Source organism: Paroedura picta, chromosome 8 (assembly GCF_049243985.1).
Source record: "Paroedura picta isolate Pp20150507F chromosome 8, Ppicta_v3.0, whole genome shotgun sequence".
Taxonomy (NCBI): domain Eukaryota; kingdom Metazoa; phylum Chordata; class Lepidosauria; order Squamata; family Gekkonidae; genus Paroedura; species Paroedura picta.
The window spans coordinates 66423180-66445744 of NC_135376.1; the positions used below are offsets into that span (position 1 = coordinate 66423180).

The 22565-nt window shown below is 44.8% G+C and overlaps 2 protein-coding genes across 14 annotated transcripts in view; both read left to right on the top strand.

The window, feature by feature from the left end:
* Positions 1–9265, top strand: part of JAKMIP3 (Janus kinase and microtubule interacting protein 3) — a 144257-nt gene extending 134992 nt beyond the window's left edge. For all 11 annotated transcript variants that reach the window (XM_077350141.1, XM_077350144.1, XM_077350143.1 and 8 more), the window contains one exon: positions 809–9265. The gene's annotated coding sequence lies outside the window, so the exon portion shown is untranslated. The remainder of the gene's footprint in view (positions 1–808) is intronic.
* Positions 9266–10662: 1397 nt separating this feature from the next.
* Positions 10663–22565, top strand: part of DPYSL4 (dihydropyrimidinase like 4) — a 37820-nt gene continuing 25917 nt past the window's right edge. Inside the window, exons 1-4 of one of the 3 annotated variants that reach the window (XM_077350166.1) lie at positions 10663–11251; positions 19005–19093; positions 20657–20841; positions 21791–21955. In XM_077350166.1, coding sequence (XP_077206281.1) covers positions 10901–11251; positions 19005–19093; positions 20657–20841; positions 21791–21955 — 790 coding nt within the window. In that variant the 5' untranslated portion in view covers positions 10663–10900. Of the gene's footprint in view, positions 11252–13278; positions 13638–19004; positions 19094–20656; positions 20842–21790; positions 21956–22565 lie in introns of those variants that run through there. The other 2 variants (XM_077350168.1, XM_077350167.1) reach the window with 2 other exon arrangements.

Genomic DNA, 22565 nt, shown 5'->3' on the forward strand with positions numbered 1-22565 from the left:
TGAGGATGTGGCATGAGGAGAAAGGAGTTCCTGTCTTTTACAAGCTCTGGATTTTCCTCTATCTGTACTAACAATATAATGGAGGCAGTTTCTGTTGGGAAAATGGTGCGGGGGAAGGGCTAATCCTGACCCAAATCCCAAGCATAGCTCCCTGGTCCCCCTTAGAGCCATGTAGACCGAAGGCTGCTTTGGTCCCTGACACATGTCTTCCCATATTACTCTAACTCAATGAACCCATTGTAAGAACATGTTTGGCAGTGCATCAAGATTTGAGATGGTAGTCACTGTGGCATTTTCTCTTTGCTCAAATTCTTTCATAAAATTATTCCATCCCTGAAAGTCTGCGCACTGTTTCTACTATGAATAACTTCATGTTTTGCCAAGCAAGCATACTATATAACTCATCAAACTTATCAGCCACTCCTTGTAACCTGCTCAGTCCCACATTTTACAGGACCAGGCAATTGGACAAAGATTTCTCAGAAGCTTGACTCTTACCCTGGTCTTGCCCCTTCAAACTTCTTTTTGTTCCCAGACCTGAGAGAACATTTAAAAGGATCACGTGGTATAAATTTAATTTGTTGGAGGAGAGTTAGAGAGATGGATACACTGCCTTCAGAAGTGCATAGACCAAGATGGAGAATATATCAAAAAGCAATAGTTTCACATTTTGATATTTTTGATTTATAAAGGTTTCTGTGGTTCTCAAAGGCCTCTGTACATGGTGGTGCCTAGTTTGAGTGGACCACACAGGCATGATATCATAAAATATTTGTATACTTACTGACATTTTTCTACTTTTTTTCAGATCCAGATTGGGAAGTGGATGTCACACATTCTAATGAAATATGGTCCTACATGAGATTGAACTACTTCAGGCCCATGAGATCCAAGGAGAGAAAAACAACCCAATTGTTCAGAAAACCAAAACAGTACCCACTTTCTGTTCATGTTCTTATTGGGTAGATAATCCCAATCTAGTACTTGCCAAATCTGTGTATTAACAAATTTAATGAAGATACTGCAGATCGCCTTCAGAAATTGATGTTTCTGATGGTTTTGTCACTGGCCACCAGTAGCATAAATTATTACCTAGTTGGGAGAGGAATGATGAATGATACAATGGGAAAAAATATGTTCCACAACACCCAAATGACACATTAGCAGCACTATCTGAGCATTACAAGATGCTCTAAATCTTCAGAAATGACTAATGACCAAATAGAGGAAAACAAAATCTTCTTACTGGAAACATATTGAGGAATGCGGTGGGTTTCCCCCCATGTTCACAGTACAGTTTCTTCCTAAATTCAGTATGAGTCAGCTAAAGTTAAGCACCGTGCCAGATCTAAAGCATTTTTCTGTAAGCAGAAAGAATTCAACAAGAGTTAACTCCTTAGCAATTGCAATAAGAATTTGACCTCGGGTCCCATTGGGTTGGATCCCACAAATTATGGATAGATGATTTTATGAGAAAGATGTCTCCCTCTTGCAGTCTGTTGTTCTACCCAAAGCTGCTCCTGGAGGCTTAGATACCCTTGAATAACTAAATGAGATGTGGCATAGAGGAAAGACTAGGATTGTCTCTTCTAACCCCCCCCCCCAACCTCACACACACAGATACACACACACACCACCACCACCACCTTCTGCTCCATTCATGGAAGAGCTCTCACAGGAAAAGAGGCAAGTTCTGCTGATTTCCCCTTGAGCTGCAGTCACCATGCTGTGTCCCATTATGTTCCTTACAGACACCTCCCCAACCCAACCTTCAGGAGCAGCATTTCATGCTGTGTGTTTGGGATCTATTGTGTTATCCCCTTTCATTCATTATTCTTTCACCCTGACTTCCGCAGGAGAAGTTTATATTCTGGCTGGACTGTGATCATGGTTAAGTTTTTATTTCATTTGCTGGGATCCAGAGTTCTATGCACAGCATCCCCTCCCCTCAAAAAAATAAAATCTTTCCCCCACCCTTGTAGCTTTTAACTTCAGCATGATCCTTACTCTCAAGCAAGGTTTAAAAGTTGTAGATTCAAATGAGCGCCTTCCCAGTCTCTTTTATGCCTGCAGTATTCATTCAGCTGGATCAACCTTTCCACCTGAGAGCTTCCCCTGCTTACACAGAGCCCTGTATACAAGGGCTTTTTCATTCACTTCAGTGGCCAGGCAGAGCCACATGGCAACCCCTTGACATTTAAGTGAATGGGAAAAGCCTGCTTATGCAGCAGCTCTGGGTATAGTTTCATCTCCTGGAAGAATTGGAAACACATCTAACGCAATCTAAGGTATGAGGTGACAGAATGTGCTACACTTAAATTAAATGCCTGACTGAAGAGTGGGGCTTCAGGATCCAGATCCTGCTATTGGTCTGGTATGTGCATGGTAACATATGATGCATTGTGTAGAATTTGAAAAGGTGACAGTGTTTGAAAAAAAATGACTTGAATGCATTTCTTTATTGGCCATGTTGTTGCATGCTGTATATATGGACCAGTATCTGTTCTTTGGCCCTATTATTTTCAACTTCCACTTTCAGCAGTACAGGGCAGAGAAGCATGCCAATAAGTGACTGTGTATATAAAGATTCTGTTGTGTGTATGTAGAGAGATGCTGTTTTGTACATAGACGAATGGCTCAGTGAATGTGCTCTGACATTTCCTTTACTCAGACACGTAGGTATTATACTCCTATAACACACATATAGGTTGGAAACACAGGGTTGGACTCCCAACAAGTTGGATCCCATTACTATCCTCTGCTAAATGTCGAAGAAAATGAATTTAAATGAAGGAATGTTTCCTCCAATGGAAAACAGAGGAAGACTTTTTCTTATCAGATGAACTCTTTCTCTACCAAAGACAAGCTTAATGGAAGGGAGTCATGGGATCTCAGCAACAAGTTTTATTTAACCAACCTTAAAATGAAAAACAAAAACAATCAGAAAAACACCCTGGCACTGATTCTCCTAGTTTGAGGACTAGTAGCACTTGGCTCATATTATGATTGACAGTGACATCTGAAAGTCTCTAAAATTCCAGGGGTTGTGTTGTGCTCTTATCCTAAGAACACTTTGCTGAGAGTAAGCCTCAATGAATATAATGGGACAGACTTCTGAATTTAGCTATCTAGTATTACTTACCATGACTGAACTCCTTAATGACCTCCATTGCAGATGTAGCTTGTCATCCTTGTTTATAACGCACTCCTGTATAACTGCCCTAGGGGCAAGTCCCATTAAATTCATGGAAGACCAGTGAGTAAACATCTAGCTGATCAGCTACAGGTAATTAAAATGCTGAACTGACACGGAAGTCCTAAGAGTGATTTCTGTGAACATGACACTAGATTGCAAAAGAAGGATATTTCACCAGGGTCTCATTGACATTGCTATGGATTTGGAGTGGAATGCCCTACATTTAGATACAGATACAGATGGCCTTTAATGGCATAAAAGAAACCTCAAATGCATACAGATAAACACAGCTCAAATGAATGCTCAAACAAATATGCACAAAAATAGCAATGCACAATTCACGATTTTAACAGGAAGAGAGTATTAAATCTTAACATTGAGCTGAGTACATTGGCAACTTTGGTCAGTAGAGCTTCTCACTAAGCATGGCACTTATGACTTGTCGTTCATTGCTACAATTCAGTCTTAACTATATAATCCTGAATCAAACTATGTTGGCTAGAGAAAACAGGACAAGTCAGACTAATGTGAGGAAGGGTATCAGGAACAACACAACCATGCAAGCAAAGTCTTTCCTTGCATTTGATAAAGGACCACTTTAAAATGCTACATACTCTCAGTACAGCACTACAGTCAGGCAGAAAATCCAACCTATACACCTCTATATTGTGCTGCTTTTTGCTCCATGTATCTGTTCAGCAAAAGTAAACCACAACAAGGCAAGGTTGCATATGCAGTGCATGCAAAACTAAAGGATGGCACTGTTTCGTACTTGGGGCTTGACTTGTGGCATATGTGCCAAACCATTAAAGCACATCCCCTTATCTTAAATACGAAGAGAGACATATTCTGTAGTCTTTTTATTCTCCATCTTTGGTATGGGAGCTGGGAGTGTATTACGATGTAAAACCTGAATCCTTCACTTGATAAAGGAGTTAAGAAATTTTTTAAAAGTCAAACCCCCCCCCCCCAAATAAATATAAAACAGCAACCCACAAGAGGCAATCTGATATTTTGTCTTTGGGGGATTTCGCTCCAATATCCACAGCCACACAGATCTGCTGGGATCCTTAGTCAGGACTGAAGGATGTGAATGGTTATGTTGTGCACATTCATGTGCACATGCACATATAAACTGGCGCATTCCCAGTTTTCATTTCTAATTCCAGCTCCCTTGGAAATTTCAGGAAAATTGCATTGCCCAAATTCATGCTTTAGAACTTGACCACTGTATTGAAGTTGATCTTATGAATTTCAGTGTAGTGTACTCTTAAAAATGTACTCTTAAATGTACTCTTTAAAAAGTACTCTTAAAAATGAGATCTTTTAATGAGGCACAAACAAGTACCCCATATCTCTACTGGAATTCTCCACTATGTATTGGTATATCATACATAAAAGTAGTTAAAGTCACAAACACATATTTCTAGATTTTGTTGTTTTGCCTGAGTTTGATTCTGTGTCTCTAGACAGTCATTGTGAGAAACCTAAACTTTAAATAATAATACTAATATTTATTTTTGTAGCCCACAGTTCACAGTAAGGTCAGGGCAGGTAACAGCAAAAATAATATAATTTACATAGTTAACACAATTAATATATAAGTTAGGACTCCAATTTAAATGATTAAAGGCCACCTCCTAAAAACCATTACAGAGAGGGGGCTAGTTTAATAGGTGCATTAGTGTTTTACAAGTATGGTTTTTGGGCAGGGAGGCCAGCAGTTTCCTTGGTGGTAATTTCTTGGCCTCGGTTGTAGGCCTGGCATAACAGCTCGGTCTTGTAGGCCCTCCAGAACCATTGAAAGTCCCAGAGGGCCCAGGAAGAATATTACACTAGGAATTACACTGAAAAAGCCCTGCCCCTGGTCAAGGCCAATTTTAGTGCTTTGGGCCAGGGACTCTGAACAAGTGCTAATCACTTTATAGAGCTCTTGGGAGGGTACAGCAGAAGAGACTACAAGGGTCCCATAGATACAAGAGCCTTAAATGTAAGACGCAATTTTTTTTTACAGATTTACCCAATCCAGAGTTCTAAGTGATATACATATATTGAGTACACATATATATTAATGCTGTTGCACTATCTTCATTTGTCTAAATGGGGAATCCATCAACATCACAGAAGTTCTTGCATCTGAAGTGGGATTTCTGCACTCAGGCAGTTTAATTGTGTCTCATCCCAAATAGTGAGCCAGAAATTGCCTATCACAATGCAGTGGGTGCGTTTTAACCTGCCTGCAGAGACTTATGGATCTGACCAGATTCCTGAATGCTCTGCAGGATCCAATGCCTCCCAGCAACTCACTGGTGATGTTAGTGGTGGACTGGCAGTCCTGCTTAACTGCTGCCATTGATAAGATTGCTCCTAGGGAGTTAAGGAAGAGGAAGAGGGAAGTGAAATGGCTAGAGCAATTGTGTCAGAAATCTCATGACAAATCTGCAAGAACATCCCATCGTGTGCTTATGAGGGCATATGAGATGACGGTTAGGATGGCTAAGCGTGAGTTCTATGCCACCTCTGTCTATCCTGTGGGAGAGATTATCAACCTTTCCCTGTCCATTGAGGAGTTCCCAGAGGTGCTGAAGGAGGCAGTGTTCCATCCCTTGCTGAAAAAAACCATTGCTGTACCCACAGAACCTGGCCAACTACTACCTGTTCTCATATCTTGCAGTTCTGGGAAAGGAAGTTGAAAGGACTGTGGCAGACCAGCTCCTGGCTTACTTGGAGGAAACTTTGGCACTCGATCCAAACCATTCGGGCTTCCATCCTGGCCATAGGATGGAGACGGTGTTTGGTTACCTTGGTTGATCTCCAGTGTCAGCTGGATCAGGGCGGATCAGCCAAACTCATGTTGCTCAATCTGTTGGCCATATTTGATGTGGTCAGCCATGAGCTATTGGCCCACCACCTCACTGTGGCCAGATCTGGGGAACAGCCCTTCAGTGGCTGAGTTCCTTCTTCTGGGACCAGACACAGAGAGTGGCAGTGAGGGACACTTTATCACATATGGACTCCCTTGTGAGGTACCATAGGGCATGGTACTCTCCCCCACATTATTTAACATATTTATGTGCCCTCTAGGACAGCTGGTCCAGAGCTATGGGCTGCATTGCCATCAATATGCAGATGACACCCAGTTCTATCTCCTCATGGATGGCCACCCAGACTCCCCCTGTTACACTTGCCAGATGTTTAGAAGCCATTGGTGGATGGTTAGAGCAGAGCCGCTTGAAACTCAACCCCTCCAAGATGGAACTCCTGTGACTGAGCAGGAAAGTCTAAGGACAGGAAGCACATCTCCCTACCTTTGCAGGGGCTCAGCTTAACATTTCATCCACAGCAAGGAACCTGGGTGTGATTCTTGATGCTTCCCTTTTGACGGAAGCACAGATCACACGGGTAGTTTGCACGGACTGTCTGGCCACAATCATCCATGTGACTATCACCCCTAGACTGGACTTCTGTAACTTGTTCTATGCTGATCTACCCTTGTCCTTGATCCAGAAACTCCAGCTGGTGCAGAACTCAGCTGCTAGGGTCCTCACTGGCTCATCTTAGAGGACCTATTTCCAGCCAGTGCTGAGGCAGCTGCATTGGTTACCAGTTCTGGCCCGGATCAAGTTCAAGGTTTTGGTTTTGATCTTTAAGGCCATTCGTGGTTTGAGTCCTGACTATCTGAGGGACTGCTGGTCTGCTTATGCCCCTGCAGGTCTCTTTGCTCTGTGGGTACTAATCTTTTGTTGGTTCCTGGCCTCATAGAGATATACCTGGCCTCAACCTGTGTCAGGGCCTTTTTGGCCCTGGCCCCAACCTGGTGGAATGAGCTCCCAGGAGACCTGAGGGCCCTGATGGAACTGTCAAAGTTCTGCAGGGCCTGTAAAACATAGCTCTTCCACCAGGTCTATGGTTGAGGCCAGGTTACCAAGAGCAATGGGCCTCCCCAGGCTGTTTTATAACATCGAGCAAACCCCTTGTCGGATGACTGTAGTAGGAAGGAGGGATTGAGTCATCTTGGTATTTGGGAATTTAATGTTGTTTTAAGGGTTGGGTTTTTTGGGGGGGGGAATATTTTTTATGTAACCTGCCTTGAGTCTTAGGAGGAAGGCAGGCTATACATTTAATAAATGACAATAATAGTAACATTCCATACTATTCCCACAGCATTATGCTTTGTGAGAGTGCACCATTACAGTCGTCAGAGAAAGCCCTTTACATACAGCATCTACACATTTTGAACACTAGCTTTACTTCATTGATTCAGTTTAATCAGAACTTGGTAAATTAGGGAATGAAATCATTGGTTCCATCTGGCAATTTTTTAACTGCTCAAATAGCTTTTAACATTACTGGAGTTCTAGTTGAATGAATGAGGGAGGGATTGGATAAACTGGGACCTATTTAGATAGAGATTTATACATATATCCATAATTCATGATAAAGGTTCTACAAGAGATTATGGAGAACAAACAAGCCTGTGATTCCCTTCCCGCATGTTCATCCCGCATGCTGTCACCATGTATGAAGCAACTCACAACAAAACCTTAGTTACTATTTTATTCATTATTGTTATTTTATATATCAACTAACATAAAAACCAAACAGGAAAAAGGGTGAGGGAGAAAGATTCAAAGGGCCGAGCAGGTCTTCCTCTCTCTGGGATTTTGCACTTCAGCTCCCACCACCAGGCAAGTCTACCAGGCAAGCTCAATCCCATCAGATCTCAGAAGCTAGGGGGCGATGACCCTTGCTAGTATTTGGATGGGAGACCTCCAAGGAGTTGGGTGGTGGTTCCTCCAAGGAACACCAGGGGTCATGATGCAGAGCCAACTGCCTCTGAACACTCCTTTTATAGCTACCAGACAATCCTTGGATATGGCTACACTATACATACCACGTGATAAATAAATAACAGGCTTGTAGCAAGAAGCAAACTTTGCCAGGGAGGGGCAGTGGCTCAGTGGTAGAGCATCTGCTCGGCGTGCAAAAAGTCCCAAGTTCAATCCTTGGCATCTCCAATTAAGGATCAGATAGTAGTTTGAAGCACCAGAGATGTGCTGCCAGCCTGAGTAGACAATGCTAAGTTTGATAGATCGATGGTCTGCTTCAATATAAGGCAGCTTCTGGAACTTTTGATGTGCAGCTAGCAGGATCTTCCCTGCTTTTTCCTCTGCCAGAAATGCCTGTGAGTATATCTGGTTTTAAATTTTGGATAGTAGCCTATCCAGCTAATAATATCACTACATTAAATGGTTAACACCAGAGTTTCTGGAAAGCCTTAATACTATCGTACATGTGCACTGTTTAAGTATTGCAACAGTTATCTGGCTTGTGTTCCTGGGGCATTTTTTCAAACTCATGTCTAAGCTAAAATCCATTTGAAGTGCTGCTGAATTTGTCAGTGACTGTGTGTTATGTGTTTCAGGTGTATGCCTGTAGATCAAGCTGTTGAGGGACTGTTGTTGTTATTCAAAAGTATTCTGCTTGTTTAATATCTGTAGCCTTCAGTATATCCTTGAGTGCCTTACACAGCTTGTTAACATAAATACCTGGAGTGTGTGGATGTGCGTGTGTATGGGAAGAAGAACCCATCACTTATTAATTATATTTGTGTGGATGGGTGCCAAATTACCATGCATCTGTAATGATACCATTTAACCCTTATAGTGGGTAGTTTCTGAATTATATATGGATTTAGTTTAGACTCAGGAAATCTTGTTGTGAATATGTATATGAAAAATACATATTTATTGTACAGCTTATTTAAAAAAATCTACTGTAAATGTCTGTAAAAACTAAAATGATATACAATAGGGTTTTTTCATGGTAAATATGCCATATTTTATTTGTGTTCTATGATGTACCCTCATATTATTCATATACTAAATCCATAATGTTTGGTTCTGTGCTAAAAATATAATTGATGGGCCTAAAATAGGCTTGTATGTACAAAGTTTTACACATATTTTTGTATTGTGATTCATATGCTATATATCAGAGACTTTTTAATTCATTTGTACAGTACATAACTTATTGTAAACTTTTAATTAAAAAAGTCTTTTAAACCAATGGAATTATATATTTTTGTAATCAGCATGACAATTTTTTTGAATATTTTGTTATGCTGAACAATGGTTGCTTATAAACTACACCAGGATTAGAAGAAGTAATGGAGAAGAGGGCTGAAGCATAAAGGCTATGCACTTTGCAAAGCCACTTGCTTGGAGGTAGCTGTGCCCTTTATGCAATGTCTGTTTCTCAAAAACGCCCACTGGGCCAATGTAGAAAATGGAATGCTGGACTAGATGAGCACTATGGTCATAGTTTGCCTAAGAATGCCAAAAATGAAACCTTGGGCCAGCCCCAGATAGATAGGTCACTATACCAAATAAATTTGGACTTATGGGTCATCAAACCAAAAAAGATTGGGAACCTCTATTGTAGAGTATTACTATTCCAACGACTGTAGCCCACAATAGGAAATTCATCAAATACAGAAACATCCTGGGATTGTCTAAGCATCATGTTATGTGGCTGTAACCCTCAGGCTAATATGTACATATTTCTATACTGGGATCATAATTTAGCACACAGTAAGAATTATAAGAATCTGGATACATCCATGTAGGAATGTTCTCCCTGTTTACAAATAGATGCATATAGCTGGAAATGTTATGATAAGAGCAACATGGTGGGAGATTGTCTGTAGAGTAAGAGTGACAGATGGGCTGAGAAGGGAGGAGGTACTATTTATTTATTTATACATTTATACCCTGCATTTCTCCTCAGTGAGAACTCAGTGGTTTACATCATTTTCTTCTCATTTATTTGACCCTCACAATAAGATGAGGTAGATTAGGCTGAAAATGTGTGAATGGCTCAAAGTCACCCAGCAAGCTTCTTTGTTCTCACTTTCTGATTTTCCCAAGCTCTCTGATAAAAACTAGGATAAGCTGCACATAAATCATTGTATGGCTTCCAAACACAACACCAGTGGGGCAATCACACATGGATAGGAGGACTCTTTTGCAAGGACTGGTAGGTGGGTTCCAGTTTTTCTGTTCAGAGAAATAGCCATTATGTACCCTTTCAGTGTGTTACTAATTATATGAATAGAACATTTGAGCTGTAAGTATTAGCCACTGAACCACTAGAGTGGGTGAAAAATGAAAAGGAATAGTTTATTGGCTGTGGTGAATATCATCAGTAAGCAAAAATCTTACATAGGAATAGTTGACTAATTCATAGGAATACTGACGACTCATTCATTGTGACAATTGTTAAAAGTACAGTTTCTTCAGTACAAGATATCCTGTCTTTTGTACAGACCACATGGTGTGACCAACACAGCACCCGCTTCCAAGTGAGTTAAAATGGGCCGCACGAGAGACAAAGCGGCATAAGTGACAGGAGTGGGAATTCTCCCGCAGGTGGGTGCTCGCTGATGAGCTCCGTCTGGGCGGCCACTTCAGCACCACAACCCCTGGACAGCTCCCTGCCGGGCTGAGAGCAGAGGAGACCAATGGCGCCGCCCGCCTAGCGACTCCGGGCCCCGGCTGCAGAGCAGTGAGGTCCGGCCGAGCATTTCCCTTCCCCAGCCCGCTCCACGGCGGCAGCCCTCCGGGGGTTGGGGGGCGGGCAGCCCTTCCCTCCACTCGCGGGTCCACAGCGAGGCGAGGCGAGCGCCTTCCCTCCCCAGCAGCCATGAGCGGCGGGCGGGAGCAGCAGGCGGAGAAGAGAGACGAGGAACTGCCCGCTTACTTCGCCGCCCTGGGCACCGGCAGCCCCCAGCCCCGGCAGAAGTACGGAGGCATGTTCTGCAACGTGGAGGGCGCCTTCGAAAACAAAACGCTGGACTTCGAATCTCTCCGCGGAGGAAAGCGAGGAAGCCAGCAGGACAGCCGCTCGGACCTGAGCCGGCGCTCCAGCGACTCGGGAGGGCAGAGCGAAGCCGGAAGCGGACGCCGCAGCGCTCCTCTCCTGACGCCCACGGGTCCCCTGGCTGGCGCCCCTTCCGACGGAGGAGCAGAGGAGTGGCCCAATGGCTGCCATCAGGTAACGGGGAGAGAACACGCTGGGGACGGTCGCTGGAAGAAGTCAATGAAGGAAATGAACTTTGGGGCTTCTCCTTAAAGTCTTCCTCCTTCCTCTTCCCATTTTTTTAAAAAACCGACCAGTTTCCCCTCCCCTCCCCAATGCGCAGAAATGCATTTAATGACATCCGAAGTTTTTGAATAACTCTAAGGTAAGTCCCATGCCCTGAACGGAGTGGGGAGGTAGGGGAGAGAGACATATATCGCGTCTGCATCCTGCGCCAGTCAAATAGGTACTTATGCCACTTTCCCTGAGCGCTTATTCAGCACCAGGGAGAGCGACACGTCAACGAATTTATTCTTCGCAATAGAACTCTGCGTCCACACTTGCCCCATGCAAGACGGGCGACCCACAAACTTCGAGCCCTTTGGCATAAACAATAAACTGTATTTCCCAAACCACGATGGAATTCTGAAATAAATACAGAGGTAATCCTGTGTTTAACTGTACTGTATTTAATTACTTCCAGGTAATCAATAGCAGCCTCAAAAGAGAGGCGGAGATTGATTTGCCCGGCCCCTCTCTAGGGATCACTTTGCATGTGGCTTTTGAGCGCAGTTTCTACGGGGTCTTGCCAGAGTTGGACCTCCCAGTGGCAGGATCACAAGGGGGATCAATTGTTTGTTATCGTGCAAGGCAAATGGCAGGCACCAGAGATTTTCGCGTGTCCAAACAGAGTTTACAGCGTCATCCCTCCACGTGCTCAGTGGAAGCGCCCCCCCCCGCCCCCCAACCAAGGCAGCTGCTATCATTAAAGCCAAGGACAGTCGCTTGGCCGTTTTTTAGCAACAACAAAAAGAAACAGAAAGAGCATCCCCTAAAAATGCAATAGTGTGCATGGAAAGGTTACGGAATAATGGAGTTAGTAGCCCGCAGCAGAGCAGGCCATCCTAAAGGTATAGCTGGATGGGCAATAGCGACAGCCTCGGTGCTTCAAAAACGCGCCTCTCTTTCTGCATTTAAAACTGGAGCTCTGCGCCGTGCGCCTGCCACCTGCCCCTGAATGCTGACAAATGATTTTTAATAAAGAGCGGCACAAAGGGGAGTGGGCCTCTTCCTTACTTTTTTGCTCCTGGGAATTCGAAAAGAATGATTTTTAGGAAGAAGCGTCTATCAATATATCTGGGGCGCGATAGTCCCGGATGAAAGCAAGAGCCCTGCTGGATGATATCCTGTTTCAACAATGGAGCTCTGGGAACAAGCAGGAAGACCTCCCCATTTGAGGTTTCCAGTAACAGGCGCTCAGACCACCTCCAGGGATCTGGCCAGCTTTTAGGGAAAGCCCTCAAAGTTAACGGGCATCACCATTCCTTGTGGCAGGGAGTTCCTGTCTTTGTATCTCATTCCAAAAACGTATTTCTGGAAATAAACTCCACTGATTAAACCTGAGGAGGATTGTGAGTAGGCCTGTTTAGGATTACTCACTTTTATGTGAAATATTGCCTCAAGGGAAGTCCCATGCCAGGGATTCTCCCACCCGGATCATTACTCAAATGCCTGCACTGTGTTCCCGGTGGAGCTCAGGGAGGAAGCTGAACCGGACGACAAATCAGTTTTTCACGTCTTGGAAGGAAGTTCCATTGAACAAGGCGGGGCTTCTGATCATATATGCATAGGATCGGATTGCCCGTTCGGAATCTTGGGGGAGGGCGACGATAGGGATCCTACACCCAGTTTCTTGGGGACAAAGCTCCCCGCGGAGTTTAAGCGAGTTACTGCCAGGAAGTACTCGTTTTCAGGGCGGGCCACGACGAGGGCTAACTCGGAGCGGAGGGCAGAAGCCCCCCCCCCCCAAATCCCCGCGGGCGGGAGCAGCCCAGCTGGGGCGCAAAGGGAGCCGCCGAGCGGCCGGGACTCCGCCTGCCCCGTAGATCTTCCCTGCCCCGCCGAGAGGCCCGGCCACGGGCCCTCTGTCGGCCGGCGCAGGCTCCTGCAGGGCGCTCGCTTAGCTGGAGGCCCCGCCAGACCCCCCTGCTCGCCCGCTCGCTCGCTCGCTCGCTCTGCTGGGGCCCTGTCTGGTGCCGCCGCCGCCGCCGTCGCACGCCAGCCGCATGCTAATCAGGCTGCGGGGCGGCCAGGGGGAGCCACCGAGCCTCTGCCTCCGCTCCCTCCATCCGCCGGGCGGGGAACCGAAGGCTCGGGAAGGGACGGGAGGCGCGCACGCACAGGCGGTGCCGCGCCAGCCAGCTGCTGCTGCTGCTGCTGCTCCCCGGGATTGCCGAAGCCCAAGGCACGCAGGCAGGCAGGCAGGCAGGCAGGCCGCCGCTCGCCGCGATCCTTCCCGGGTTGGGCTCGCCCTGCGGGGAAGATGTCGTACCAGGGCAAGAAGAACATCCCTCGGATCACGGTGAGAGAGGGCTCGCCGGGGCCAAGGAGAACGGGGGACGCGGCGGGAAGGGCTGCGGGGAGCCGGGAACGGAGGGGGGAGCGGGGGGGGGGCGGAGCTGGTTCGACCGGCGGGGCTGGGAGTTGGGTCGGGGGGGGGGCAGTTGCTGCCCAGAGAGGCCTGCCAGGGCTGGTTGCCAGTCGGGGCCTCTGGCCTGCTTTCTTTATTCAGAATCAAGGTGCCACGGCACCACTGGGGATTCCTCTGTTCGGCCCAGTCTAGGCTGACCTGGCCTAGAGGTGCCTCTCTTGGAACAAATGGGGAGGTTCCAAATCTTGCTACTCTTGGAAGCTGGAAAGACCCGGATATCCAGATTCCAACTCAAAAACAACCCTTTCCTCTCTAACACCCCCTTTCTTTCCGCTCCAGCGGTGGCTGTTCTCTTGTTCCATTGTCTGTCCTGTCTCAGGCCCCAACCTGATTTCTCATTCAGACATTTCTAAAACCAAGAAACGGCTGGTTTTAACTCAGCCTGCAAGAGTAATCTTTTCTACCATATTCAAAGGGTGCAGTTTAGGAAAATGTGGGTCATGCTCAGAGGCCAAATACAACCACACACAAACACCCCTCTTATAAGGGCCGGGAGCATAATTTCATCTCGGTGCTTGGAGTGTTTTTCACCAGCAGCAATCAAGATAGGTTATTAGGGGAGGGTTTTCCCCCACAGATGAATCTTAATTTGTGGGACCTTTGGGATTTCTGCTGCTAACATGGACTGTATGTGAGTTTCACTCTTGACTTGCCAACAAACCTCAAAATCAGGAAATTGCAAGTATATTCCGAGGCTGGTATTGAGCATTTGTCACTGTACGCTCTCCAGGGAGAGAATGAACGTGATCTTTTGTTGACCGTAACCTCATTTGAACCCTAATGGATTTCAGCAGGATTTTAGCCTCCATTGGTGGCCCTTCATAATGGCAAGACTCTGCGTACATCTGAATTGCTTTTCAAAAGCAAAAGGCAACATGTTTATATTACCTATAACCCAATAATGTGGCTTTCAAAGGAGTGTGGAATGGAACCCTTTTCACAGACTTCAGTCACATCAACCTCCTTTCAACCCACAATAACGTCTCGCCCTCTGCATCTATCATGTCTGCCGTAGCAGCTCTCCGTTATGAGCACTTCCATTTTGTCTGAGTTTGGGATTGCCTCACAGTGATAACTGGAACGGGACTCCAGGGACAACTCCCGAATATTTTCTGCTTCCCCATGAATGGGAATATCTGGGCAGAGACATTTGCATCCATTCTGTGGCTGCTACTGAAATGACACCACACAGGGTTCTCCATAAGAGAGACGTACAAGATTCCTCGAAGTAAGAAGCCCTGCCCTTTCAGAATGGAGGTCTGAGTCATGCTCTTCAGGGTTCTGTCTTGATACTACTGTTTCTTGTTTACCCTGCTTTATCTCACACAAACATCTATCTGTACCTATATTTGCTATGTTATGTTTGTGAATTACATTTTTAAAAGGGGGGAGCATTTGAAGAACCACAGGAGGGTGTTGCAATTTGGAACTCTTGCCCCTTCACCAAAATATCCCCCTGAAGGAATTTGTAAACTTCCAGACAGATTTTCCCCTACTCTTCATTGCTGTAACTGACTGCTGTCAACATTCTGTAGCATTCTCGGTATCATCCAGTCATGTTTTCCTTGCTTGGGGCTAATTTACAAAGTCATCTTTTCCAGCAAACCCTACCCTGTTTATAGCCGACCTCTTTTTCCACATTAATGATTGAAGTTTGCTGATAGGAGTTGAAGAGAGGGATAGCTGCTGAAATAAAATGTGAAACAGAGGACAGTACCCTGATCAGTCTCCAAAGTACTGTGAAATGAGTTCTATGAACACAAGGTGTCTAGCAATCCCACTGCAAAACCAGGACTTTCTGACAACTTGCTTTTGAAACTGGGAGGGGTTAAAAAGCAGCTTGCCATACGGTGTGGAGTGTCAATTATTCCAAAGAAGGAACCTTGAATATCCCATGGGACTCAGGCATGTACCTTGCCTGCTTCTGGCCAGCTCTTCAGATCCTGGCTGTTGTATAATATGAAACCTAGCTGTTAGTGTCCTCTTGTTCTGTTGACCTCCAAATGAACCTTATGAACCTTATGATTCCGCACATCACCATTTATTCCTGGTTAACGTGATCCTGTTTTAATTGACTTAACTTGTAAACAGGAGGGAGGATTGGGTTGTTCCAGTAGCCTAGGAGGAAGCAGAGCCAAGAGCAGGGCTTAAAACTCCCCAGAGTATTATCCTTCCAAACAGGTCTTGTTCTACTAACATTGCAACTGAGTGGTGATTTGTATGGAGAAGCCTCACATAATCTGAGACCCTAAAGTTAACTGTAGCTTTCTTCTGCATAAATCTGTGTCTGGCCAAGTTGTCTTTGTGGAGAGGCCACTTGGCTTAAGCATGGACAATAGTGAGTGAATGTCTGTTGTCTCTGCAGCCTGAACCTAAATTGCATTCCCGCCCCCTCCAAATAGCACTGCCAGTACCATGGGGGCCTGCTTAGCTGTGGCTGCCAGTGTCCTGCCAGGAAATTTCCCAGTCTGTTGAAGGGCCAGTCCATCCCTGCCTGTAACCTCTACTGATGCTTCTCTGCAAGGGGGTTGCTATCTGTGCAAGAGAACAACCTCTGTAGTTCCTCACTCAGACCATTTACGCACTGGAGGTTTCATGCTGGGCTGCAGGCTGGAGTTTTAGTCGTGGCAGATTGCCACACCTCTTCCTGCACTCACATGGGGGAGCATTTGGCCCCATGCACCTCAATTGCCCCCAATCTGTGCTCCTGCATGGGAGGTAGGGCAGTGAAGTTACCAGTGCATAAATGGTCTCAGAGATGGCACATTGTCGGGGTAGGCCTTGCTGCATCTCTGCTCTTCCATTACTCTTGGGTTTTGTTTTTTTCTGAAAAGCCACTGTGATCGAATGCATGTGTTTGGGCAGGATGGCTTCTCCCCCTCTGTCTGACAACTGAAGGCTCTTTAAAATTCTGCATTGTTTGACCATGTGGAGCTCAGCAAACCAGCCATTCAAGCATGGGATGAAAAAAAAGCCACTTGAATGAAAGCCCGCTGACCGCATCTGGCATGCTCGGTTGTTATGGGAGAGGACTTGAAAGTCAGGAATCCAGGAGGCCCTCATGGGGGTGGGGTTAAGAGGTCAGGGGAGCTTTTTACCCAGACACCCTTGTGAAAAACCCAATTGTTCTCTTTAAAACTAAAGGACATTTTCCACTTCAACATGCACAACAGTATTTATAAACGCAACCTGTAATTAGATTTCTCTTTTAAACCGATTGAGCGTATTTTCCTGAAGCAGCCTATAAAACCCAAGAGAATCTTGTGATGTTTCCAGCTGTATTTCTGTCTGTGCAGTAATCTTCCCCACAACTGGACAATTCAGACATTGATGCTTTTTTAACATAAAGAACTTAAGCAGACAGATTAACAAGGGAGACAACTATGGTAGGGTGTAGTGGCCAAACCTGGGATGCCCAGGTATGCAATCCCCCAGTGCCATGGAGGCTCACTGAGAAAGGCACTTCCGCTTTCTAACCTACCTTGTGAAGTTGTCCTTTCAATGATAAGCTGGAGGAAGGGAGAAAAGTGTTGTAAACCACTTTGGTGGGGGAGAAAAGCAGGATATAAAGTCTTCAGAAATGTCTTTATTTTTGCTTTAAAAGTTCCTTTGGTCACAAGGCCCTTTTTTAAAAGGAAGAATTGAACAGGAGTGTGATATAGGGACCTCTCACATTGTGTTTACTTATTTGTTTTATTGTATGTATACCTCCCTCCGAACTGGACTCAGGCAGCTCACAACATGACAATACAGTAACAATAATTAAACTGTAGTTGTACGTGTCATTGTTTAATGTGTTTGTTTTGTTATTTGCATCAAGCTCAGGAGTGTCAAGTCTCAAGCCCAGTTCCTCAGAGATATTCAAATAAGTGCACTTTACCTCTTGGGCAGACTGTATCTGAAGGCCAACTGAGGTCCATTTCTGGCAGGAGTGGGGTCATACATCGCTCACATACACATAAGGGATTGCAAGGGCTTTTTACCTGTACATTTGTCATAGACCTAATTCCTATGATTTTTTTCCTTATTAAAAAGCAGGGAGAAATTAGTGCCAATCAGATCTAGTCACATATGGCAGTCCCCACCAAACCTCACATCACACAGTGCATTATGTCCCTGGGGTAATGGGTGCAAGCACATGATCCTCGACCGCATAAACAAGGTTTGTGGACTGCCACCTCTGACCTACTTCTTTGCATGGCCAAACTCCAGTTGACCCTCAACTGCATGTGGTTGTTTCCTTTTCAACAATAAACAAGTGCACTAAAAACTGTTCTTTCCAGGAGTCCCTGTTTTTCCCCCTACAAGGAAAACAACAAAAACAACAACCTTAGGGCAGACAAGAAGGAAAATTGAGTGTGCTGGCCCCTCACTATCTGTTGTCACCTGATGCAGTTAGTAAAAGGAAAGAGGTCAAAGGAAAACAGCACCTGTGTGGTACTGTGTGGATCATGGCAGCTGTATTTAAAGAAAGAACAGAGGGTTCATTCCTATGGTTACCTTATTCTTCTGTTGGATCATTCATTTTTCTATGGATGTTACCTTTTAAGTGTGTATCTTTGAGCTAGTATAGTTTGTATCTTTTTTATAAGAATCAGCAAAAATCAAATGGAGATACCGGATCTAAAATCTGTATGTTTTAGAGCAATCTTGAGTCTCAGCTGTTGGGCATTTATTAACACATGCTTCTGAGTAAGCATAAAACAGCCTGCGAATGAGTTCCATAAATGAAAGTCATGTGGCACTTTTTATTAAGATTCCATGAAATATCACCAGACAATGTGCATGGCAAATTGGGGTGCAATTTTCTGCATCTCCCAGAACACTTCATCAAGCTGGGTGTTCAGTACAGAAAAGAAAGCTGGGGTGAGGTGGATTGGTTCCCCAGGGCATAGTGGAAAGACCCAAAATCTACAGTTGCAGTATTAAACTGAAAACAGGATACAGTCTGCTTGTGTTGCAACTTTGATCTTGCCTTGAAACAGCCTGTTTTCTCTCCCTGCTTCCCCTTTTCATACCAAACATCCAATCTGATGAAGACTTCTGGAGAAATCAGGCTTGCTCTCTCATGCTTGCTATTCTGAAATATTTTTGGTGGTCTCAATAAAAGGTATTGTATGACTTCTTTTTTCCTTAACATTACTGCAGACCAGCATGGCGACTTGGAAGTTGCATCTGTCATGTGGAGGAAATCTCTAAAAGTCACCTTGGAAAACTTTTGTCTGTTTGTTTTATTAGAGTGATCGGCTGCTCATCAAAGGAGGGAAGATTGTCAATGACGACCAGTCATTTTATGCAGATATCTATGTGGAAGATGGCTTGATTAAGTAAGTTGTTGGGGGAAAAATTCTGTAAGGCAGTTTTGTATATTTTGTAATGTCACTTGCATTGAGGCACTTTTTCTAAGCCCCTTTTGATATTTACAACACTCAACAGAGCAATCCTAAGCAAAGTTACATCCTCCTAAGTTCATTGACTCTGATGTCCTTGGAAAGATTGTTTAGGATTGCATTGTCAGTATACAAAATTCTCAGTTCAAATGCTGGATGTCTGTAGGTTATTTAAACAGAAATCTGTAGGAATTGGTAGTGGGTAGTATTTGTAAGTAATTGGAAGTGCTTCTTCAAGTCATATGTTGGGCAACTTGAGTGCTGAAGTATTAACCACACTCCCCAAAACACTTATTGCAGAACAACCTCTTGAACTAATAAGTTTATAATGGAGGAAGTAGTTTGTGGATAATCTCATGTTCAGCCACTGGAAACCAGATCTTTGGCTGTGGTATCAAAATTACTTGCCCTACAATAACCACATTTGGCACAGTCCCATGAACAGAAGGGATGTCACGTGCATGGAACTGCTGTTCTGTTCTTGCCGTTGTCTACAAGATTGGGTTGTTCATACAGTGTCGCAGCATCTGCTTACTTCCACATGCAAAAGGCCCTGCGAGATCCTACTGGACGTGGGTGGTAGGTATTGTTACTACAGATGCTCTTAAACCTACGTGGACTCTCTAACACTTATCCAGAACCACAAACAATTTCAGAGAATTTAAGCTTGACTTACTTGGAAAACTGACATATGCATCAATTAGAGGGAGCAGAACATATGGTTTTACCTGGATAGTGTTCAAACAAACTCAAAGCATCTCTGTTAGGCTAGCAGTAACCACAAAACAACTAGATCTTTCCCAAAACAAGGCTTAGAATTTGTTGCAGGAGCATATTCGCAGCTCATATCTCCCTTTGACAGATACAGGAAGGCATTGGCTACCCATATCTTGAGGCAGGTGGTGAACATGTATTAATTTCTCAGTACTGAACTTGCAAGAAAGAAATTTTAACCTGAACATATGATTTTTGGGGTGGAACAACCCTCCTCCCCAAACCATTTTCTCAATCCAGCTGGAATGTAGAAAGCACTGACAGTATATATTCAGAGCTTGATGTTATCAAGGGCATGTCCAGATATCATATTCCATTGTTTCCTGTATAACTCACAACTGTGTAGTAATACTCCTTGGAAAAAAGAGATATATGCAGAGAGGGACATTTCCTAAAGCAGAACCTTCAGTATCAGAACTGAAGCCTGCTGAATGTATATAACCTTGTGATGCAGAGGGGGAGGGGAATACTGTCAAGACAAAACTGACTTACGGTGACCCCATAGGGTTTTGAAGATGAGAGACATTCAGAGGTGGTTTGCTATTGCCTGCCCCTGCATAAAAATCCTGGATGTCTTGAGTTGTCACCCATCCAATTACTATTACCAGGGCCAACCCTGCTTAGCTTCCAAGATCTGATGAGGGTCATCCAATTCAGGTCCTATAACCTTGACATCTCAGTTAAAGGCATTGCCTTTTGAAAGTCCTTCTTACTGTCGTTTTTCAGACAAATTGGTGAAAATCTGATTGTTCCTGGAGGTATAAAAACAGTGGATGCCTATGGCCAGCTAGTTATGCCTGGTGGAATAGATGTACACACTAGATTACAGATGCCTGTGATGGGCATGACCTCTGCTGATGACTTCTATCAAGGGACAAAAGCAGCTCTGGCAGGAGGAACCACCATGATATGTATGTACTGTCTTTGCCATGGGCTGTATTGAATACTTGCATTAAGGGGTCATTGCAAAATGTTTTAATTTTCCATGCCAAATTGGGGGAGGGGGGGGGAAATACCTGGCCTGCTTCCAGGCCATTTGGTTAATACTTAAGACCACATTTGCCTGTTGAGTACTTTAGCTAAGAACATATATTTGACTCCATCTGTCAATTAAATGGCTATGTGATTGCCTTATAACAAGCCCCACTTGTGACTCTGGGTCGCCAGCTAACCATACTGCCACATGGTCCTGGTCAGCCCTGTGCCTCTGTCCATCCATCCTCTATCTCAGGGATGGCATGCTGTCAGGGACTCATAGGAATAGTAGTCCATGGACTTTTGGAGAGCCACAATTTGGCCACCCTGCTCTGTCTTCTATCATTCTAATCCCATTTTTATCCCCCCACCCAGCTTCCCCTGAGGAGCTCAGGACAATGTTCATGGCTCCCCCATCCTCCTTTTTCTCTCACAACCACGCGTGGTGTAGGTGAAGCTGAGAGAAAGTGATTGATTCCCTGACTGCAACAGAGTTCAGGGTTGGGCCTCCTCCATTCCACGTTCTAACCATTGGCACAACACTGGGTGATTTCTCCTTCTTTCATATCTATGCAGTACATTGTTCAAGAATTTCTGCACTGTTTATCTATAGACATTCATATTTGCATTTCATTATAGTCGCATAAAGCTATCACTCCTAAGTCCTTTTTTGAGGACACTGTTTTATCACGTTTACCCCACCCTGTGTCTTTTTTTCCAGAACCTTCACTCTGGACATCATTTGAGTAAGGAGCTTGTCCTAAATATATGTACGGACATTAGAAAACCCTGATCCATATCCCTTGAATAGAAAATGTTTGGTTTGTTTTTTACACACATTGGGCAGTTAAATTCTTGCTGATACTTTTGATTTCTTTCCCCCAGTGGACCATGTGTTTCCTGAATCTGGAGCAAACCTCCTGACTGCCTATGAGCAATGGAGGGAGTGTGCTGACAGTAAGGCTTGCTGTGATTATTCTCTGCACATTGATATCACCCGCTGGCATGAGAGCATAAAAGAAGAGCTGGAGGCTCTTGTTAAAGACAAAGGTAGGATGGTAATGAATTTGATGGGGACTCTTGAGTGAGGGGATGAAGGGGTTGGGTCTTGGGGTTTGGACTCTTGGTATTCCATCCTTACACATTGGAGCTTGTTAGGAGCCATCATCACTAGGAAGCATTCAAGTTGCTCCCTAGAAGGTCTTCCACAAAAGTGTGCTTCTAAGATGGGGCTGTTGTACTCAACTCCATAGGAGAATAAAATGGTTCAAGTACAAGGAAAACAGAGTGAAGTTATGAAGCCAGTGTTGTGACAACTTGTGGGGGGGGGAAACCCCACTAACAAATCTCTGATCGTTGCATGGCCATGGTAGTACTGCTTGGGGCGGGAGGAGTGCTAGCAGGGGCTCCCTCCCTTGCCCCTCAACCCAGGCCTGCAGTCCCAGGCCCTCTCCCTCCCTCCCAGCTCATGTAATCTGGCTGCCTTACCTCTCACAGTCAGTCCAGTGGCACAGGCTGGAACATGTTCCATGTGGAAGAAGTTGGAGGAGGATGTGGCCAGGGGTGAGACAGCCTACATGACTGGCCGTTCAATGTACAGATGGCCAATCAGGTAGGAGATGAGTCCCAACTCCTCCCACCACCTCAGTCAGGCTTTATT